At 35.1% G+C, this 19,484-nt stretch overlaps 3 protein-coding genes across 6 annotated transcripts; 1 reads left to right on the top strand and 2 right to left on the bottom strand.

The window, feature by feature from the left end:
* Positions 1-6,369: 6,369 nt before the first annotated feature.
* On the bottom strand, positions 6,370-6,828 carry LOC107788985 (uncharacterized). Its single transcript, XM_016610736.1, has one exon. It carries the CDS (start codon positions 6,826-6,828, stop codon positions 6,370-6,372), a length of 459 nt encoding a protein of 152 aa, XP_016466222.1.
* A 1,813-nt stretch (positions 6,829-8,641) lies between these two features.
* LOC107788984 (uncharacterized) lies at positions 8,642-9,331 on the bottom strand. The gene has a single exon (XM_016610735.1). It carries the CDS (start codon positions 9,329-9,331, stop codon positions 8,642-8,644), a length of 690 nt encoding a protein of 229 aa, XP_016466221.1.
* A 1,615-nt stretch (positions 9,332-10,946) lies between these two features.
* Positions 10,947-14,186, top strand: LOC107788987 (putative F-box/FBD/LRR-repeat protein At1g78760). Of its 4 annotated transcripts, XM_016610740.2 has the most exons (3): positions 10,983-11,529; positions 13,304-13,489; positions 13,736-14,186. In XM_016610740.2, exons 1-3 carry the CDS (start codon positions 11,185-11,187, stop codon positions 13,823-13,825), a joined length of 621 nt encoding a protein of 206 aa, XP_016466226.1. In that variant the 5' UTR covers positions 10,983-11,184; the 3' UTR covers positions 13,826-14,186. The 4 variants fall into 4 exon arrangements, 1 of the variants encoding a protein (XP_016466226.1); XR_001648739.2 differs by having other exon boundaries at positions 10,947-11,431; positions 13,304-14,186; XR_001648738.2 differs by having other exon boundaries at positions 10,947-12,402; positions 13,304-14,186.
* Positions 14,187-19,484: the final 5,298 nt, after the last annotated feature.

Here is a 19,484-nt window from a genome sequence, read left to right as displayed (position 1 = left end):
GAGGAACAAAAATATGGAAGAAATGACATGGGAAGCAGAAGAGGAGATGAAGTCTAAATACCCTTACTTATTCCAGAATGAAGATAACAAGGATGCTGGTGGAAGACAGGATACATTGGAAGGTGAAACGGCTCTATGAGGTAAGCAATAATTTGAGAATACTCCTCCTTAATACAAAATGGTGATATGTAGATAATGTAAATACGCATAATGCTTTGTGTAGCCTTGTGAAGCCATATGTTGGGCTTAATTACTTGCAAGTTTTGCTAGTGACCATTTTATAGGGGAAAATTGATCGGAAATTTCCATTGGAATCCACGATGATTTAAACTCCCCATAAACCCTTACATTCGAGGACGAATGTTCCTAAGGGGGAGGGTGTTACAACCCATATCCACATGTGTTAGTTCATGCCATATATTAGTTAACATAAATCCAAAAAGGAATTATCTTTGAGATGATAAGAAGTCAATCCTATTGGTCTTAAGTGATACAAGAGTGTATAAGGGTGATTAATCAGTATTAGAAGTTAAACGAATCAAGGATGTTGTAACTCGTATTTTCAGGTAATCTAGCGGTGCTTAATACACTCAAGAGGTCATTTATTAAGGTATTTTAATCATATAATATCCGTATCATAAGTTTTGAAGTCAAATGAGTTATGAAACAAAAGTCGACAAAAGTTGTCGCAACTTAGGTTCATAATTTTACTTAAACATTAGGTCAAATGTTTCTAATATTTTCTCATAATTTACAAGGAATTACGGGGTGATATACCAACCAAATTAAATATCTATGAGTCTAATTTCCAACGTATTAAACCGTTCATCGATACGATCTCGGAGTAGAGAGATATTCACGTTTTCGCGAGACTGTGCCAAGCACCTCTCTATGGGGCCCACTAAGGCGGTTTAAGATATTTGGACCTATATAGGATGACTCCAACCCGTTTTAACTCATTTCTTTTCACTATTTTCAGACCTTAGAACCCTAGGAATATCCTCTCAAGGTTCTCTCAAGATTCAAGACCCAAAAAAGGGCAAACAACACAAATCAAGTGTCGGGAATTCCGTGGCGCTAGTAAGTCTCTTGTTCTTCTTGTTGTTGCTCATTTTTGTGTCGTTCCAGCTCGTGTGGGAGGTGGTTTTAAAGGGTTTATGTTTTGTAAATACTCCCTCATGTTCTTAATATCAATCCTAGGTGATTTCAAGCCTTCTAAAGTGATTCTAGTGCCGAAAAACACTAATTGATCGCTAGTTTCGCTTTGTTGTTGTTGTTGTGGCAGCATTGGAGGGATATTTCATGGAAATTTAAGGTCAAATTGGAGTTGTTCTTTCTGTATAAAGGAAAGGAACCTCTTACTCTATATGTATTTAAGATTATCCAAGTTGCGACTAAGCCATTGAAGCTAGAACTTGTGAGATATATATCGAAAGGCTTGGTAGTAATGTTATTGTTTTGTGGACTGTTTTGCGTTGTTGTTGGGCTGCATATTTTACTACTATCTTGTGGAGTTTTGGAGGAGGAAGGGTGTGGAGAAACACCATATATATGTAGGTTTATGGGCTGATAGTTATTCGTAATATTTCCAGGTTGTTTGACACGACTACGGTGGTCGTCGTATGTATGGAGTGATTAGGCTGTGTGTGGACTATTTTGGGAGGCTCAATATGTTTATTATTGATGTTGTTTGGGCTGTTTGGTGATTGTTTTGAATGGTGTGAGGTCATATATATAGGGGAGGTGCTGTCCGTTTCATCGTAAAATAGGTTGTGGTCGATACATAATAGTTATGACGCTTAAATGATAACGATAGTATTGTTTCTCTTATTGTAGACTAAGGAGTTTTGACAATTGCATAGCTTGAGATTGGGGCAGTATATACAAGATATGTGAGACTATTCCTTTCCTTCTTTTGCACGACTCCAATTGTACATAATGTAATGAACGAGCTTCCAAAGATACTCTACTCTTAGAAGCTAGCAGTACTTACATTGTTTTCCCTGTTATGGAACGATTGATGTTAATGTTGCTTCTCTTATTCTTATGTTATCAATGTTATTGGTACTTCCTGATTCTTATAAGGTTCATAGTAAAGAGTTAGTCCTAATAACGCGTATAGAGGATACCGACCTTACGTCACTCCGAAAGGTTTAGAATGTGATTCCATGAGTCGAGCATGCATTATATATATGTATCTATTTTACTCTACCGAGCCACGCTATAGTTGGCCGGGTACGGTACCTATTGTGCAACCACTGATCAGTTGGGTTTTACCGAGCTCCACGTGGCCGGGTACGATTCTACCGAGCCTATTATGGCCGGGTACGATATGATGATGATGATGCCCACAGAGGCGAATGCTTTAAAGGTTTATGTATTTATACATATGTATCATGCATTTCATGTAAGTAGCCCTCAGAGGTACTAAGATGTTACAGGTTGTATATTCTCTACTGATCGTATTTGTGGTTCCTTGCCTTACATACTCAGTACTTTATTCGTACTGACGTCCTTTTATTTGTGGACACTGCATGTCGTGCTGCAGGTCCTGATAGACAGGCAGGTGTAGCTCCCCCACCACAGTAGACTGTCCAGTTCAGCGGTGATTGGCGAGATCCCTTCTCTGGACTTGCCTTGGTCTTGGTATGCAATTTTTGTTATAGACATTATGGGTATGTCGGGGCCCTGTTCCGGCTATGTTGCAACACTTATGTTCTTTTAGAGGCTCATAGACAGGTGTCGGCTCATGTATAGTTTGGTATGCCTTGTCGGCTAGTTTTTGTTGTATAGTCTTTCATAGTAGCGTGGTAGCTCATACCTTATATGTAGTTTCTTGATTGTCTGGTCATCCCCTGCTATGTATGTTCATGCCGTCATATTTTATTGCTGGTTGTCCATGATCTAGGTCTACCATTTATATTGATCTCGTCAGCCCTAAAAGATAATAATGAAGGTTAGATGAAATGTACGTTGGTGCTCGGCAAGTGTGGTCGGGTGCTAGTCATGGCCCTTCAGTTTGGGTCGTGACACTCAGCATATAATAGGTTGCATGCATGTGAGGCTCTCTAAGATCTTGCATAAACTGACTGAGATATTGAACCACATGTGCTATGTCTAGCCTAGTATTTGTAAAGAAGTTCAGTTTTCCAACTAATTTCCTGTAGAAGGTAGGATCAGAAAATGAAGCCCCCTCTTTAGCTTTCAACTTTATTGTAGGATCAAGGGGAGAAGTCAAACCTGGGGAATGTAGACACTCATATTCCTTTAACATGTCTAGGACAAATCCTAGGAAGTAATGTAAAGGATTTCTAGCCCTAGGAAGTAATGTAACTTCCCCAAATCCTTAATTTTAAACTTGTCACGTAGGAAAGCCTTGAGCTGGTTGATTTCTTCTGTATCAGTCCCTGTGAGCAACACACAATCAACATATACTGCTACAAAGACAATAGAGGAACCTTGTTTCCTGTGGAATGTGTGTACCCTTTTGGGTATAGGACTTCAGTCAACTTATACACCATTGTCTACTAGCCTGCTTCAATCCATAGAACTTGTTCAGCTTGTAAACTAACCCTGGAGAGTGCACTTCAAGACCTGGAGGAGCCTGCATATACACTTCCTCATGCAAATATCCATGGAGAAATGCATTATTCGCATCCAGTTGTGAGATTTCCCATTTTCTCTTTGCTATTATGGCAATGAGGGACATGATAGTTGTCATCTTGACTAATGGAGAGAAAGTCTCCATGTAGTCTATACCAGCTTGCTGAGTGTATCCTTTACAACTAATCTTGCTTGTACCTTTCTATACTGCCATCTGCTTTATGTTTTCCTTTATACACCCATTTACATCTATTGGCCTGTTTTCCTTTAGGTAAGGGGACTAGGTCCCATGTGTTATTAGCATACAAGGCCTCAAATTCCTGTGTCATGTCACTTTGCCAAGCAGGATACATGGCTGCTTCTTCATATGAAGTTAGTTCTCTATCATTACAGATGTTCTTTACAACATGTTGACTATCAGAATGTAGGGCATAAGAAGTAATGTGGTTATTATGAGAAAACATAGTATGCAGGGAGAAATTAGAATTAGACTTTAGGTTTGGTAGATTGCAAACATAATCATTCAGATGTGATGGGAGTTTGTGCTCCCTGTGAGATCTTATGTATCCTAGTGGTTATTCTATTGAAGGCTGAGTTGGTGTTATATCTTGAAGGTGTTCAATTGGAACATGTGTCTCATGTGAGAAAGGTGTAGGTGAAGGAGAAAGAGATGGCACATCAGGGAATGGAAGATTTATGTTCTCCTGATCATTAATGTTGTGAGGTATACAAGCATCAGTATGATCAGGTGAGTTGTTAGTGGTTGGTACATTATGAAAAATAGGTTGAATGTTGCCTACAACAAGATTGAAAGTGAAAGGAAAGATTGATTCATAGAATCAAACATCTCTAGAGATATGTATTTTCTTAGTGGTCAGATAGTACCTTATACCCCTTTGTGCCAAGGATATCCTACAAACATATGTGGGGTAGTCCTTGGTTCAAGTTTGTATCTTATAGGCTTTGGTACAGTTGGATAACACAAATATCCAAAACTTCTCAAGTGAGAGTAATTGGGCTTCTTTCCATATAACAGTTCAAAAGGACATTTGTTCTTTAGAAGAGTAGTTGGAAGTCTGTTAATGAGAAAGGTTGTTGTAAGTACATATTCTCCCCAATATTTCAATGGTAGTTTGGATTGAAAGAGTAGTGCCTTGGCCACTTCAAGAAGATATTTATGTTTTCTTTCCACCACTCCATTTTGTTGTGATGTATAATGACATGTTTTCTGGTGATTTATTCCCTTTGATTGAAAAAAAAAGGCTATTCATTTCTAGTAAACTCTAGGCCATTATCAGACCTTATACATTTAATAGTGGTTTGGAATTGATTTTCTACCATACTCACAAAAGCTTTATGACTTATAGTGCATTACTTTTGCAACTCAAGAAATGGGTCCAAGTAGACCTACTATAATCATCTACTAGGATAAGGAAGTATTTGAAGTTATTATGTGTGGACACATGGTAGGGACCCTACATATCTACATGGAGTATTTTAAAAATTTTAGTAGTGTCAGTTGTTCTTTGAGGAAAGGAAAGCCTAGATTGCCTGGCCATAGGGGAAATGGTACACATGAAAGGTTGTCTGGTAGAAAAGGTTGCAAGTATAGTAGAAATGCCTCTCATTTTATTGAAAGATACATGATCAAGTTTAAAATGCCACAATAGATCCACATTATCACTAAGAGATGAGCAAGAAGACAAACCAAAAACATTGTCTTTATTATTGCAATTGGAATTATTTACAATAGGGAATGGATTGTAAAAATGAGATAGACAGTGTAATATCATTCACATTATCAGCATGAACAGAAAAACAAGGAAGATCACAATTTTGTTCAGGTGTAAGACTACATTTCTTCAGACACTTAGAACAGAGGAAGTACAGTCCATCATACATCTTACCAATCTCCAGAGTCCTCTTCAGTAAAAGGGCCTGCAGTAGACAAGAAGTGTCAGAGAAGGATGCAATGCATTTGAGATGTATTTCTAAGGAACTGATAAACACTAAATTACATTTGAAGGATAGAATAAACAAGACTCTGTACAGAACAATTTTTAGGTGTTAGGGGTACATCTCCAATTTCAGTTACTTTAATTTTGTAACCATTTGGAATTTTAACTAACAGAAGATATGGTAGGCTTACAATATTTTATAGGTGAGTTTTGTTAAAAGTTATATTGTGTGATACCCCGAAATCTAACATCCATAAGTCAGCTTTTCCACTAAAATATTTGCATGATGGATTATCAAAATCAATTGAAGAGGTGAAAGCAATCATACCTGCAAAGTTCACAGAAACTCCACTAGACATATTTGCACTGGCTGAATTTTCTCCAATACTTCCAATCTGAAAATGCTACAGCAGGCTGACAATTTTTCCATACTGCTCTTTTGAAAAGCTCATGCTTTGATTTTCTCCTTGGTGTTCCACCTCCTCTCCTCTAACGATGTTTGCAACTGCATTTGACATGGTGTTATTCCCTTTGTTGAATCTTGTATTGTTGTTGTATCCTTGAGAACTCTACTTGTATTGTTGTGACCCTTGATTAAAACCCTGGGGGTATTCATGCAGCTTATAACACTTGTCCTTGGTGTGACCTGGTTGTTTGCAATGGTCACAAAAGGGTCGAGGTCTGTTGTTCGTAATTTGATTTTTAGTTGAGTAGTTTGTCTTGAAGGTTCTTCCTCTAGATTAACATTCAATTCAATGGAATCAACATTTAATTGATTTCTTGGCATGAATTCCCTCTGCTTTTCCTCTTATATCAACAGAGCAAATGCATGTGCCATGGATGACAGATGATTCATCATGAGTATGCTTCCTCGAACAACTGTATAAACTTCATTGAGTCCCATTAGAAATTGTATCAACCTTCTATCTTGTTCTGCCTTATGCATATTTTCCTTTGTCCCACAGGTACACACACAACTACAATGAGTTTTGATGCTGAGAGTGTTCAATTCTTCCCAGAGCTTCTTCATTATTGTGTAGTAGCCAATGATATCAAGCATTCCTTGACTCAAATCATTGATTTCTTTCTGGATTTGGTACAACTTAACTCTATTCGTCTGGTCACATCGATCCTCTAGTTCTTTCCATAGCTCAACAGAATCGTTCATATACTCAACACTATCAGCAATGTCCTTTGCCAGAGAATTTAGGATCCATGAGGTGACCATATCTTCACATCTCTCCCACTGACAAAAATGTGGAGACATTGCATCGGGTCTCTTACTATCCCAATTAATAAAACCTAATTTGTTTTTCACTAAAAGAACTCTCAATACACTTCTTCTCCTGGAACGATATCCAATTCCATCAAATGGAACATGTACTAGTGTGGAACCAGCAATGTCAGAAGGATGTATGCAAAGAGGGCTAGGTGCATCGATTACCGTCTACGTTGTTGCCGCTGTGGTCGTCTCTTCAGTCTGTTTTGCTATCACCATCGAAACTATGTAAAAACAGTTGAATTGATGTTCGTGTAGCTAAAATGTAGCTTAATTTCTTCTATTTGTTGATGAATCGTCAATGCATGCGTCCAATCGAGATTTTCCTCAAATTCTGATTGACGAAGAATCCTAGATTACTCAGTGACTAGAATCAACAAAAAAAACAAAGAAAGGGTGTGGTCGATGAGAGAACTTCAGCTCTGATACCATGTCAGGATGACAGATGTTGACTGAGCTCTGTATCTCTTCCAATGAAGGATTCAGTAGCTTCTAGAAGATGGAGTTTGTAGAGAGAGAAATGAGAACTGTAGAGAGTCTCTAACTTTATGAAATGAAACTCTAACCTTTTTATTGAGTACTGTTCAGTTATATACATGTGTACAACTAGGATACAACTAGCAAGAAAATAAGAAATAAACTTCCACTAACTAATATGCTAATAGCTAACAGATTATTCTAGCTAACACCAACTATACTAACTAATAATGTGCTCACTCAGCATAATTACAAGATAAATATAGTCTTAATAATTGAATTATTTAGTGTCATCATTTTTATTTTGACATTGTTACAAAACTTTTAAAAAAATAGCTCGCTGCAAAATCGTAAATTATGCTGCCAAAACTAAAAATTTCTTGTCAGCTTTAAAATTCTGGCTCGAGGATATTTTCCCAAAAAAGAAAGAGATTAATTTTACTAGTAAAAATTTATACATTTTATTAGTAATCTTTCCTTTCAAAAAGAATGAATCTATTCTTTTGGGAAGTCAAACAAGTTTTTCTTTGATCATTTGTTTGCAAATAGTTTTTAAATATTTTCAATTGTTAACTATTATGACTTAAGGAGCTATTTGGCCATATTTTTTTCCCGAAAAATATTTCAAATCATGTTTTGTTTTACATTTAAGGGGATTTTTGAAGACGAGTTTTAAAAAATTATGAAGACTAGTTTCTAAATTTACCACTTTTCATGTAAAATTTCGTTTCCGCTCGCAATACTACTGTAATATTATTTCAAGTGAAATACATATCCAAATATATTTTCAAATATAATTTTTCAACTTAACTTCAAAAATTACATTTTTTCCAAAATTCACATATTTTTAAAGATATAAAATTTATTTTAAAATACTTAAAAATTAATATGCGAATTCACCAAAAATTGGTCCAGTTGACTATTGTACTATGAAGAGGTCCAAATATAAATTGCAACAATGGAAGTATTTTGTGGCGTTTGGACATAAGAATTCTAAATTTTCAAAAAAAAAAGTAAAACAATTTTTCACGTGAAAATAATATTTGAAAATTAGAGTTTTGTTTGGACATGAATATAATTTTGGGTTGTTTTTAATGTTTTATAAGTGATCTAAGTGAAAATTTTGAAAATAATTTTTTGAAATTTTTTAAAATTTTAAAAAATTCCAAAATTTATCTTTAAATAAAAATTAAAATTTTATGTTCAAATACTAATTTCGGGAAAAAGAAAAAATTTGTTATGTCCAGACGGCCTCTAGTATGACTAATTTTCGAGAGACTACATTTAATTGATTTCTTGGCATGATTTCCCTCTGGTTTTCCTCCTATATCAACAGAGCAAATGCATGTGCCATGGATGACAGATGATTCATTATGAGTATGCTTCCTCGAACAACTGTATAAACTTCATTGAGTCCCATTAGAAATTGTATTAACCTTCTATCTTGTTCTGCCTTATGCATATTTTCCTTTGTCCCACAGGTACACACACAACTACAATGAGTTTTGATGCTGAGAGTGTTCAATTCTTCCCAAAGCTTCTTCATTTTTGTGTAGTAGCCAATGATATCAAGCATTCCTTGACTCAAATCATTGATTTCTTTCTGGATTTGGTACAACTTAACTCTATTCGTCTGGTCACATCGATCCTCCAGTTCTTTCCACAGCTCAACATAATCATTCACATACTCAACACTATTAGCAATGTCCTTTGCCAGAGAATTTAGGATCCATGAGGTGACCATATCTTCACATCTCTCCCACTGACAAAAATGTGGAGACATTGCATCGGGTCTCTTACTATCCCAATTAATAAAACCTAATTTGTTTTTCACTAAAAGAGCTCTCAATACACTTCTTCTCCTGGAACGATATCCAATTCCATCAAATGGAACATGTACTAGTATGGAACCAGCAATGTCAGAAGGATGTATGCAAAGAGGGCTAGGTGCATTGATTACCGTCTGCGTTGTTGCCGCTGTGGTTGTCTCTTCAGTCTGTTCTGCTATCACCATCGAAACTATGTAAAAACAGTTGGATTGATGTTCGTGTAGCTGAAATGTAGCTTAATTTCTTCTATTTGTTGATGAATCGTCAATGCATGCGTCCAATCGAGATTTTCCTCAAATTCTGATTGACGAAGAACCCTAGATTACTCCGTAACTAGAATCAACAAAAAAAAACAAAGAAGGGGTGTGGTCGATGAGAGAACCTCCGCTCTGATACCATGTCAGGATTACAGATGTTGACTGAGCTCTGTATCTCCTCCAATGGAGGATTCAGTAGCTTCTAGAAGATGGAGCTTGTAGAGAGAGAAATGAGAACTGTAGAGAGTCTCTAACTTTATGAAATGAAACTCTAACCTTTTTATTGAGTACTGTTCAGTTATATACATGTGTACAACTAGGATACAACTAGCAAGAAAATAAGAAATAAACCTCCACTAACTAATATGTAATAGCTAACAGACTATTCTAACTAACACCAACTATACTAACTAATAATGTGCTCACTCAGCGTAAATTACAAGATAAATATAGTCTTAATAATTGGATTATTTAGTGTCATCATTTTTATTTTGACATTGTTACAAAACCTTTGAAAAAATAGCCTGCTGCAAAATCGTAAATTATGCTGCCAAAACTAAAAATTTCTTGCCAGCTTTAAAATTCTGGTTCGAGGATATTTTCCCAAAAAAGAAAGAGATTAATTTTACTAGTAAAAATTTATTCATTTGATTAGTAATCTTTCCTTAAAAGAATCAATCTATTCTTTTGGGAAGTCAAACAAGTTTTTCTTTGACCATTTGTTTGCAAATAGTTTTTAAATATTTTCAATTGTTAACTATTATGACTTAAGGAGCTATTTGGCCATATTTTTTTCCCGAAAAATATTTCAAATCATGTTTTGTTTTACATTTAAGGGGATTTTTGAAGACGAGTTTTAAAAAATTATGAAGACTAGTTTCTAAATTTACCACTTTTCATGTAAAATTTCGTTTTCGCTCGCAATATTACTGTAATATTATTTCAAGTGAAATACATATCCAAATATATTTTCAAATATAATTTTTCAACTTAACTTCAAAAATTACATTTTTTCCAAAATTCACATATTTTTAAAGATATAAAATTTATTTTAAAATACTTAAAAATTAATATGTGAATTCACCGAAAATTGGTCCAGTTGACTATTGTACTATGAAGAGGTCCAAATATAAATTGCAACAACGGAAGTATTTTGTGGCGTTTGGACATAAGAATTCTAAATTTTCAAAACAAAATAAAGTGAAACAATTTTTTAAGTGAAAATAATATTTGAAAATTAAAGTTTTGTTTGGACATGAATATAATTTTGGGTTATTTTTGAAGTTTTATAAGTGATCTAAGTAAAAATTTTGAAAAATAATTTTTTGAAATTTTTTAAAATTTCAAAATTTATCTTTAAATAAAAATTAAAAAATTTATGTTCAAATACTAATTTCGAGAAAAAGAAAAAATTTGTTATGTCTAGACGGCCTCTAGTATGACTAATTTTCGAGGGAGTACAGGTTCCTAATCACACTGTACTGGCATTTGCCATTTTGAACAAATGATCTTTGCGTTATCGGGACAAGAGCTTCGTAATCGATAAGTCTCTTCCACTCCCGTAAAGATAACTATGAAAATAAATGGTAATAGTCGGTGATTGAACGGGGAATAAATAAAGCCAATTGAAATAAAGGGTTTTACGTCCACGAGGTTCACTAATGTTGATCTCTTCCGATTACAACATGCCCTTTATATTCCTCTGGTTCTTTCCCAAAGTTAATACTATGATGCTTTAAATTTCTTTTCATTTCCGCTAGTCATTTCTCATCGTTCCAAAAATGCCACGAAGAAGAAAGTTTCTGTGGAAAACTCCAAAATATCCAAATAGCCATGAAATTGCAATTACAGAGACCACAGTAGGAGGACATGATATAGCCTGTGTCGATAGAATTTCCAATTTGCCAGTCAAAATAATCCGTGAAATTTTTTTCCGGGTTCACCCGAAAGATGCAGCCAGAGCTAGTGTTTGGTCCAAGAGATGGCTAAGACTTTGGGCTTCCCTCTCAGATATTTATTTAGAGAACGGTGAAATTGGCATGCTCTTTCTTCGAATAACAGTTGATAAAAACTCTTCTTGTGAATTGCTGGTCAAAAAATGGATAAATTTTGCCATAGAAAACAAGGTTAAAGCGTTACATCTTGCTATAGAAGCGCTTACTTATGAGGAGCCTTTCCACCTTTTCTCTTTATCTGGTGTTACTTTTTTATCTGCTACATTAGTTGTTTTAAGTATCAAAGATTGTGAGATTAGTTCAGACTCTAATTTTATGGTTCCTAATCTAAGATCACTCTTTCTATATGATGTCTCGCCGGTGGGGTGATGATTTTGTATTCGCAGATTTCATAGCCGGGTTCCCTCGAATCGAGGAATTAGTCATAGAGCCTTATCCAGAATACTTGGGCACAATAGTAGTTCCAAATCCTACCTTAAAATTTTTGAAGGTGGAATACACTGCGTGTGAATCCAAATTACAAGTAAAGTCTAAAAAGCTGGAGTCTATTGTATTTTCATATTTAAGGCTTGAAGTGGATAAGTACGAATTCGAGATGGCTTCTCCTACTACGGTCAAGAATTTGACATTGGAAAGGGTTTATGCCCTAGAAAAGACATTGAGTCCTTTTATAAACAGATTCCCTCAACTTGAGAACCTTGTGATAGATGGTTGTCGCCGTGATGTTTTTTCTGGAGTTGATATGCTCCGCGAGCATTTTGAATTCCTTTTTGTTTCTCCAGCATCTGGCGAAGTTTGTGCTGAAGTTAGAAAAATTTGATAGAGTTGACGAGATAATATTACAGGCTCCTAACTTAAAATCCTTGGGAGTACTATGGTGGTCTTACTTCTTTTCGTGGAATTAAAGCTTGTAATGGGTTGGAATTTGTTAAATTCCATTTAAGACTCAAAATGCTTAATGCTCGCTGGTATATTTGGTTAAGAAATATTTTGGAGTCTTTTGCTCATTCCAAGCACTTGAGTTTGATTTGCGAGAATGAACAGGTAAACCCTTAATTTCGTCTTTTTTTGTTTGCAATGGATCCGGTAATGTACAACTTTTTTTACCCAACATGTTTACCCAAATCAGTAGATATATAGTTTTTTTTGGCAAATTATAGCATTTAATCATGGTTATTTGATATGCATTCTTTTCTCATTAAACTAATTAACGGACATGGGTTGCTCTAGATAGATTGAGTACGTATGTATTTTTACTATGTTGCGAACAATACTACATTTTTGTAAGTGTCTTTGGACATGACCATGGATACGATGACCATGGATAGGATGGTGTGGAGGTTGAGAATTAGGATAGAGGATTAGTAGTCGAGCTTTGTCTTTGTTTTGTTACAATAGCTTTAGTACACCATGTCTTTACGTGTTTTCGCCTTTCTGGACTTCTATTATTACTTGTTGTTTTTGCTTTGGTTTTAATTGTACTAACTAGTGCTAGTTGTGTGTTTTTCGCTTGATTTTACGATTGGTTTGCTTGTCATTGACCCTTTCCTTTATCTTCCTTGAGCCGAGGGTCTACTGAAAACAACATCTCTGCCTTTTTAAAGGTACGGGTAAATTCTGCGTACATATTACCCTCCTTAGACCCTACCGTTGATGGAATGCACTGGGTTGTTGTTGTTGTTGTTATCTTTATTAGTCAAATACAGAAAGTGCATGCAAATAAAAGCAGATGAAACGTTTGGTTCGAGATTGCGTACTAGCTTGCTCATCCTGCTTTTATTTTTGTTTCAACTATTTGGGTTTTTGACATATAAGCAGCGCTGATTTTTACTGTTATTTGTAACTATGTATGTGACTTGATCTCTGTAACTCAATTTGAGTTTCTACGACTATTCAACTGTTTGGTTATTGATTATGTTGAGTTGTTTTTTGATGGTGTTGTCAGGATATCATCTTTCCTGATGAGCTAACTGAGACATTACTTCCACCAATCCATGATATCAAGAATCTGGAATTGCAAATTTATTCATCTACTGCAACTTCTCAAAAAATTCTAGATGGCTTTATTTGGATTCTTCCAGGTTTGAGAACTTTGTCATTGACTTTCGGGTCCATTGCAAAAATCATTGAGGTACTCATAAACTCCATTTGTTTTTTTCACTTACTTTTTTTCCCATTTTTCTGGTTAATCTTAGTTTGCTCGTCATTTTTGGGCACATTGAATTAACCTTCAAAACTAACATTGCTGCACCACATGCAAAGATTTGTTAAAATACAATGACTGGGTTGGAATTACGTTTTGCTGCTCTTCTATTATTACTTACTCTCTATGTATTGTGCTTGACAAACTTCATGTGTTTATTATTGCAAAATACAGTTTCAGAGAGAGGATGATGTGGAGGTGATTTTAGCCAGAGCATTAGCCAGAGTAAAAATTGGATCGCAAGCAAAAACTAACAAACGATGATTAGAGAGAATGTTTTTTTTATATTTTGAGAACTTTTTCGTGTTTTAAGCTCTGCTTTTGGAAGTAGAAGCACCAGGAAAATTTTGTTCTCCGTTTAAAGACATAGCTAAGCTGTAAGGCTTTGCTTGATCAATCACACTATGCAAAAATATGCAGTTGCCAGTTGTTAAATGTGCATGTTGGAACTGTTGAGTTGTATAGACTATACTATGATGCACTTGTAACTAGTTGAGGGGCTAAAGTGTAAATAGGAAATATGGAGTTAATTGGAGTCGGTTAGAGTGTAGTGATGTAGTCTATGAGTGGGACCACTCACGTGTAATACACTTACCGAAAATATAAGGCATAATAATTTAAATGACGCCTGTACTTGTGCCAATTTGTCATGCCGGTCCTCCTACTTTACTTTTTTTTTTCATCCAGACATTTTAACTTGTTTAAACTCTATATTTTAAACTCCTCTCACCATGTGTGTATCTCACTTGCTTGATGTGGATGACACATCATATTCCATGTCATTTTTTATATTTTTTTACTAAAAACACTTATTATATACTATTTTCTTAACGAAAAAGAAAAAGAAAATCAATGCCTCCATCTCTATCTCTTTTTCCTAAAATTCACAAATTTCTTCTTCCTAGGAAATGGCAAAATTAAATAAAAATATAATAAACAGTGATGCAAAGTTAACAGAAAAAGAAGAAAACATAATTAAGATCTCTTGAAAATTTTGCTAGAATTTTAAATAAATATCCTAATAAGTTATTTGTCAAACAACATTTTTCTCTAATAAAATACGGTTCACTGTAACGCTAGCTACATTTATGAGTTTGAATTCACAATTAGGTATTTTCAGAAATTGCCATAATATGTATTTTACTAAATTTTCAGCCAGCATAAAGAGAAAAATTAACTGAATTACAAGTAATAAACAAACATTGTGATATTTTAACTTTAAAGTACGGCAATAAAAATGAGAACTTGAAAATCGAATTGCTGGAAATTGAACGTCGCAAAATCAAAATATTGTGTGTGTAGAGAAATCATGATGTAGCTTCTTATGAGGGGGGGAATATAGGGGACTGTGGAAGAAGAAGAAGAAACGTACATGGGGGAGGGGAACGAAAAGGGGAGGAGTGGGGAAGAAGAAGAAGAAGAAGAAACAGAAGGGGAGGAACGAGGGAATGGTGTGAGAAATGGGGGAGTGGGGAAGAAGAAGAAGAAGAAATAGGAAGGGGGGGGAGAAGAAGAAGAAACATGAGGATGAGGAAGAGGAGGATGGAGTCACAACTTACTAGTATCTTTTTTGTTTTTTTACTTATTTATTTTTATTCTTATTTTAATGATTTTTTCTTTTTATTTTAATTTTTTTGGTTCAAAGTGTTCATAGTCACGCTCATTATCCACGTGAATTATACTCACTTTGTCCAGCTCAACCATTATTTTGCTACATGTATTTAACGGTCAGAGGGGTTTAAAATATAGATTTTGAACAAGTTAAAGTGTCTGGATGAAAAAAAGTGAAGTAGGAGGACCGGCATGACAAAGTGACACAAGTATATGTGTCATTTAGGTCATTCTGCCAAAATATAATTCTAACTCATCTTCTTCATCTCATCTCTCTTCTTCTCACCCTCTCCTTCGATTAATGCGTGTTTGCATGTCAGCTTATCTCGATGAATTGAGCTAAATTCATCTAAACATGTTTTAAAATAATTGACTATCTGACTGATTTAAAAAGTAAAAGAAAAAATAGGATTAAAGGTTTATACCAACAATGTGAATGCAACTGGACAATTCTTTACAGAAGAACATACAAGCAGCTGCTCAAGTTGTTGTCCAAACCAACAACATCAGAGTGTTCCACAAATATGACACGTATAATTTCCTTATTATCCAATGCAGCTATGTGTGATTAGGTAATAGACACAGACGCAACACATCATGTCACATATTGTAAGGATATTTTGAGCAGTGTGAGAAGAACTGATGATAAAAAAAAAATGAATTGCAGTTGCTTACAGGAAATAAGGACAAATAACACACACAAGAGAAACATCTATATGGGAATAAGACAGTTAAAAATGTCTTGTATGTACTAGATTTTAATTTCAATCGACTGTCAGTATCAAAACTCACCAGAGATCTCAGTTGCTCGGTCACATTCTTTCTTGATTTCCGTATGTTTCAGGAATTTTACAGTGACAGGGTGATGGGATTGGTAGAGAGAACAATGGATTGTATCTGCTAAAGGAAAACATTACTGTAGCTGCAGCATATTTCTTCGTGAACACGGAGCAGAAAGTGAACTTTGGCACTTGAGGTTAAGACATGCATCATTGAAGACAATGCAGCATATTCCAAAGTTAAAGAATAAAGTGGATATACAGGTGCAGAAAAATTGTCATGCTTGTCCATTAGCTAGACAATGTAGGTTAAAATTCCCTCTAAAAACATCCAATTCTATTAGTTGTTTTCAACTTGTTCAGTTAGATGTTTGGGACCCCCACAGAGTGCCTACATATGATAGAAAATATTATTTTCAGTATTGTGGATGACTACAGTAGGTATACTTAGATATGATTGATTCAATTAATATGTAAGGAGTTGGTTGTAATAAAGAACTTTCTTGCTATGATAAAAAATCAATTTGGTGTGACTGTGAAAGTGTTAAGATCAGATAATGATAGTGAGTTCTTTAATTCTCAGTGTAATGGAAATCATACATCAGAGTAGCTGCCCATATGCACCCCAGCAGAATGGCACAATTGAAAGAAGGCATAGGCACATCCTAGAAGTTGGAAGGACACTAATATTCCAAAGCTCACTGCCAATGAGATTTTGCGGTAATTGTGTCAGAACAACAGTATATTTGATAAATAAATTGTCCAAAGGACTATTGCAAGGCAAGTGTCCATATGAAGTATTGCATGATAAACCAACAAAGATAGTTTTGCACGTAATTTTCCTGGAGGTGATAAGCTTGCTCCAAGAGCAAGAAAGTCAGTTCTTATAGGCTACTCAAAAACTCAAAAAGGATATAGATTTTATGACCTAGATAGCATAAGAGTGCTTGTTAGAAGAGATGTCTCATTTAGGGAACACATCTTTCCTTTCAAGGAAGGAACTCAGATCACAGAAGACCTGTTTTCATGTGGTGAACCTTTTGTTGTTACAAATGAACTCATACTTGGACAAATGGTTCATGCCCTTCATGATGAGTAGCAGGCAGATACTAAAGAACCAGACATTTCCACCACCCCAATTGAATTTGCACATGATCATCCATCGCCTGCACTAGTCGTGGAACCAACATCTGTAGTAGACCCTCACACAATAGATTCAGTTGATACATCCATACATTAGTCTGTAGAATCAGTTGAAGTGCAACCATTCACAGATCAATCTCTTGTGGGAGGAGTTCCTGCAGATGAAACTACTATCAGGAAATCTGGTAGGATTTCAAAACCTTCCATCTGGCTGAAGGATTATGTTACAACCTCTAGCATCCAGAACCATCCTTATTGTATCTCAAATACAATGTCCTACACTCATCTGTCAGCAAACTATAAAGCCTATATGGGTGTGTCTTCAGCAACAGTTGAGCCAAAGAACTTCAAGGAAGCTTGTCAGGACAAAAATTGGGTAGAAGCAATGTCAAAATAGATTAAAGCTCTTGAAAACAATGCCACATGGGAAATTTTGACCTACCTGTTGGAAAAGGGGCCTTGGATCCAAATAGGTGTTTAAGATAAAGTATAAGGCAAATGGGGAAATAGAGAGATACAAGGCTAGACTGGTAGCAAAGGGTTCACACAGCAAGAAGGGTTGGACTATCGTGAGACCTTCTCCCGTGTAGCAAAAATAGTTTCTATGATAACAATCATAAGCATAGTAGTTTCTAGAGGAAGGAATTTGTTTCAAATGGATGTCAATAATGCATTTCTGCTGGAGATCTATATGAGCATGTTTACATGGATCTACCTCAAGGTTTCCAGAAACAAGGGGAGTACAAGGTCTGCAAACTACTTAAATTACTGTATGATCTAAAGCAGGCTTCAAGGTAATGGAATATCAAATTGACTAAGATTTAATTATAATTTTATCCAATGTAAGAACTAGTAAAATTTGTTAAAAATAGAGAAAAGGTCCGATGAAAATATGAAAAAATAGTAGAAGAAATAACTTGATAGAGGTTGAAGCATATAGTCTACTTAGGGGTGGTAAATGGGCGTGTTGGACTAAATTTGGGCGGGTCAAGATGGGTTAGGTCAATAAATGGGTCATTGCCTAACCCGGCCCAAAGTGTACTTGGGCTGAGATGGGATAAACAATGGGTCATACCTCAACCCGCCCAACTTGATCCATATTTTAGAACCATGTCCATCTTGCTTTAAAAAGCCTTTTACCTTAAAATGTGTAAAATAAAAAATATTTTGGGGTTGGGGGGTGGGTTGGGGTGGGTGGGTGGTGCAGAAAAAAAAATAAAAAATAGAAAATTGAAAATAAAAAAAAAATTTGAGGGGGTTTGCGTGGAAGGGGGTAGGTTGGATGGGTGGTGCACAAAAATAAAAAAAATTGATTTTTTTTTAAAAAGTAATTTTTTAGGGGGTTTGCGCGGGGGAGAGGGGAGGGGGGTAGGGTGGGTGGTGCAGGAAAAAAACAAAAAATTCAAAAAAAAAAAAAGTAAAAAAAAAATTAGGGGTTTTTTTTGGGGGGGGGGAGGGGAGGGGATAGGGTGGGTGGGTGGTGCAGAAAAACAAAAGAACAGAAAATTAAAAATATATAAAATAAAAAAAAGTAAAATTGGGGCAACTAAGTAAATTTCTAGATAAGTTAGGTTGAGATCTCTTTGTTTTGGGTAAGTTTTATGGATTGTATTTGGGCTGCTTAATGGGTCAGAATGAGCTATAAAAAATAATGGGTTAACTTGAGCTCAACCCAAATTGACCCATGAGCTAAAATATTTGTAGCACACCTTATTAATCTCTGGGCAGGTTAGGCGGGTTGAATGGATTTGGGCTTAAATTGTCACCCCTAAGTCTACTACAAAAAAATGACTATTTAACTAAGGTTCACAATAAAAAAAACGCTAAAATAAAGATATATAGGTTGAATATGTGTATGAAAAATTCAACTACTAATTAAAAATTTAACTACGAATATAAGTAAGTGAATGAAAAATTCAGCAACTAGTACAAGAAAAGTTTGCTAGAAAAAAAAAAGAGAACCTGAAACCATTAATTTTGTTGTTGCTATAAGTTTTAATGATAAAAAGATGGAATTGTAACTTCTTTTTGTAGAAGTACCTGTGTATATAAGATTACATAGAAGTTTTATTAAACAAAAGACTCTTATAAAAAAGAAATTCACAAAGAACTAGTTTTCACCTAATATATTCTATAAAAGATTTAGTATAAAAATTTTAAATAAAAACTTTCCTAGTATATTTGTAAATTAGTCAAAATTTTGTTAACTTAAAAAACTTTTCAAGTGTGAAATTTTGATACTCCTAAATTTAAATTTACTTGAACAGTTGAAAGTATCGAAAGTTCCGCAAAATTTTTATTAACAGGCAGAATGGCCTAAATGACAATTGTACTTATACCACTTTGTCATGTCGGTCCCCAAACTTAGATATTTGTCAATTGAACACTTA

Source organism: Nicotiana tabacum, chromosome 3 (genome assembly GCF_000715075.1).
Source record: "Nicotiana tabacum cultivar K326 chromosome 3, ASM71507v2, whole genome shotgun sequence".
In the NCBI taxonomy this organism is placed as follows: domain Eukaryota; kingdom Viridiplantae; phylum Streptophyta; class Magnoliopsida; order Solanales; family Solanaceae; genus Nicotiana; species Nicotiana tabacum.
The sequence above is the reverse complement of the archived record's forward strand: the minus strand, read 5'-3'. Positions and strand labels throughout refer to the sequence as shown.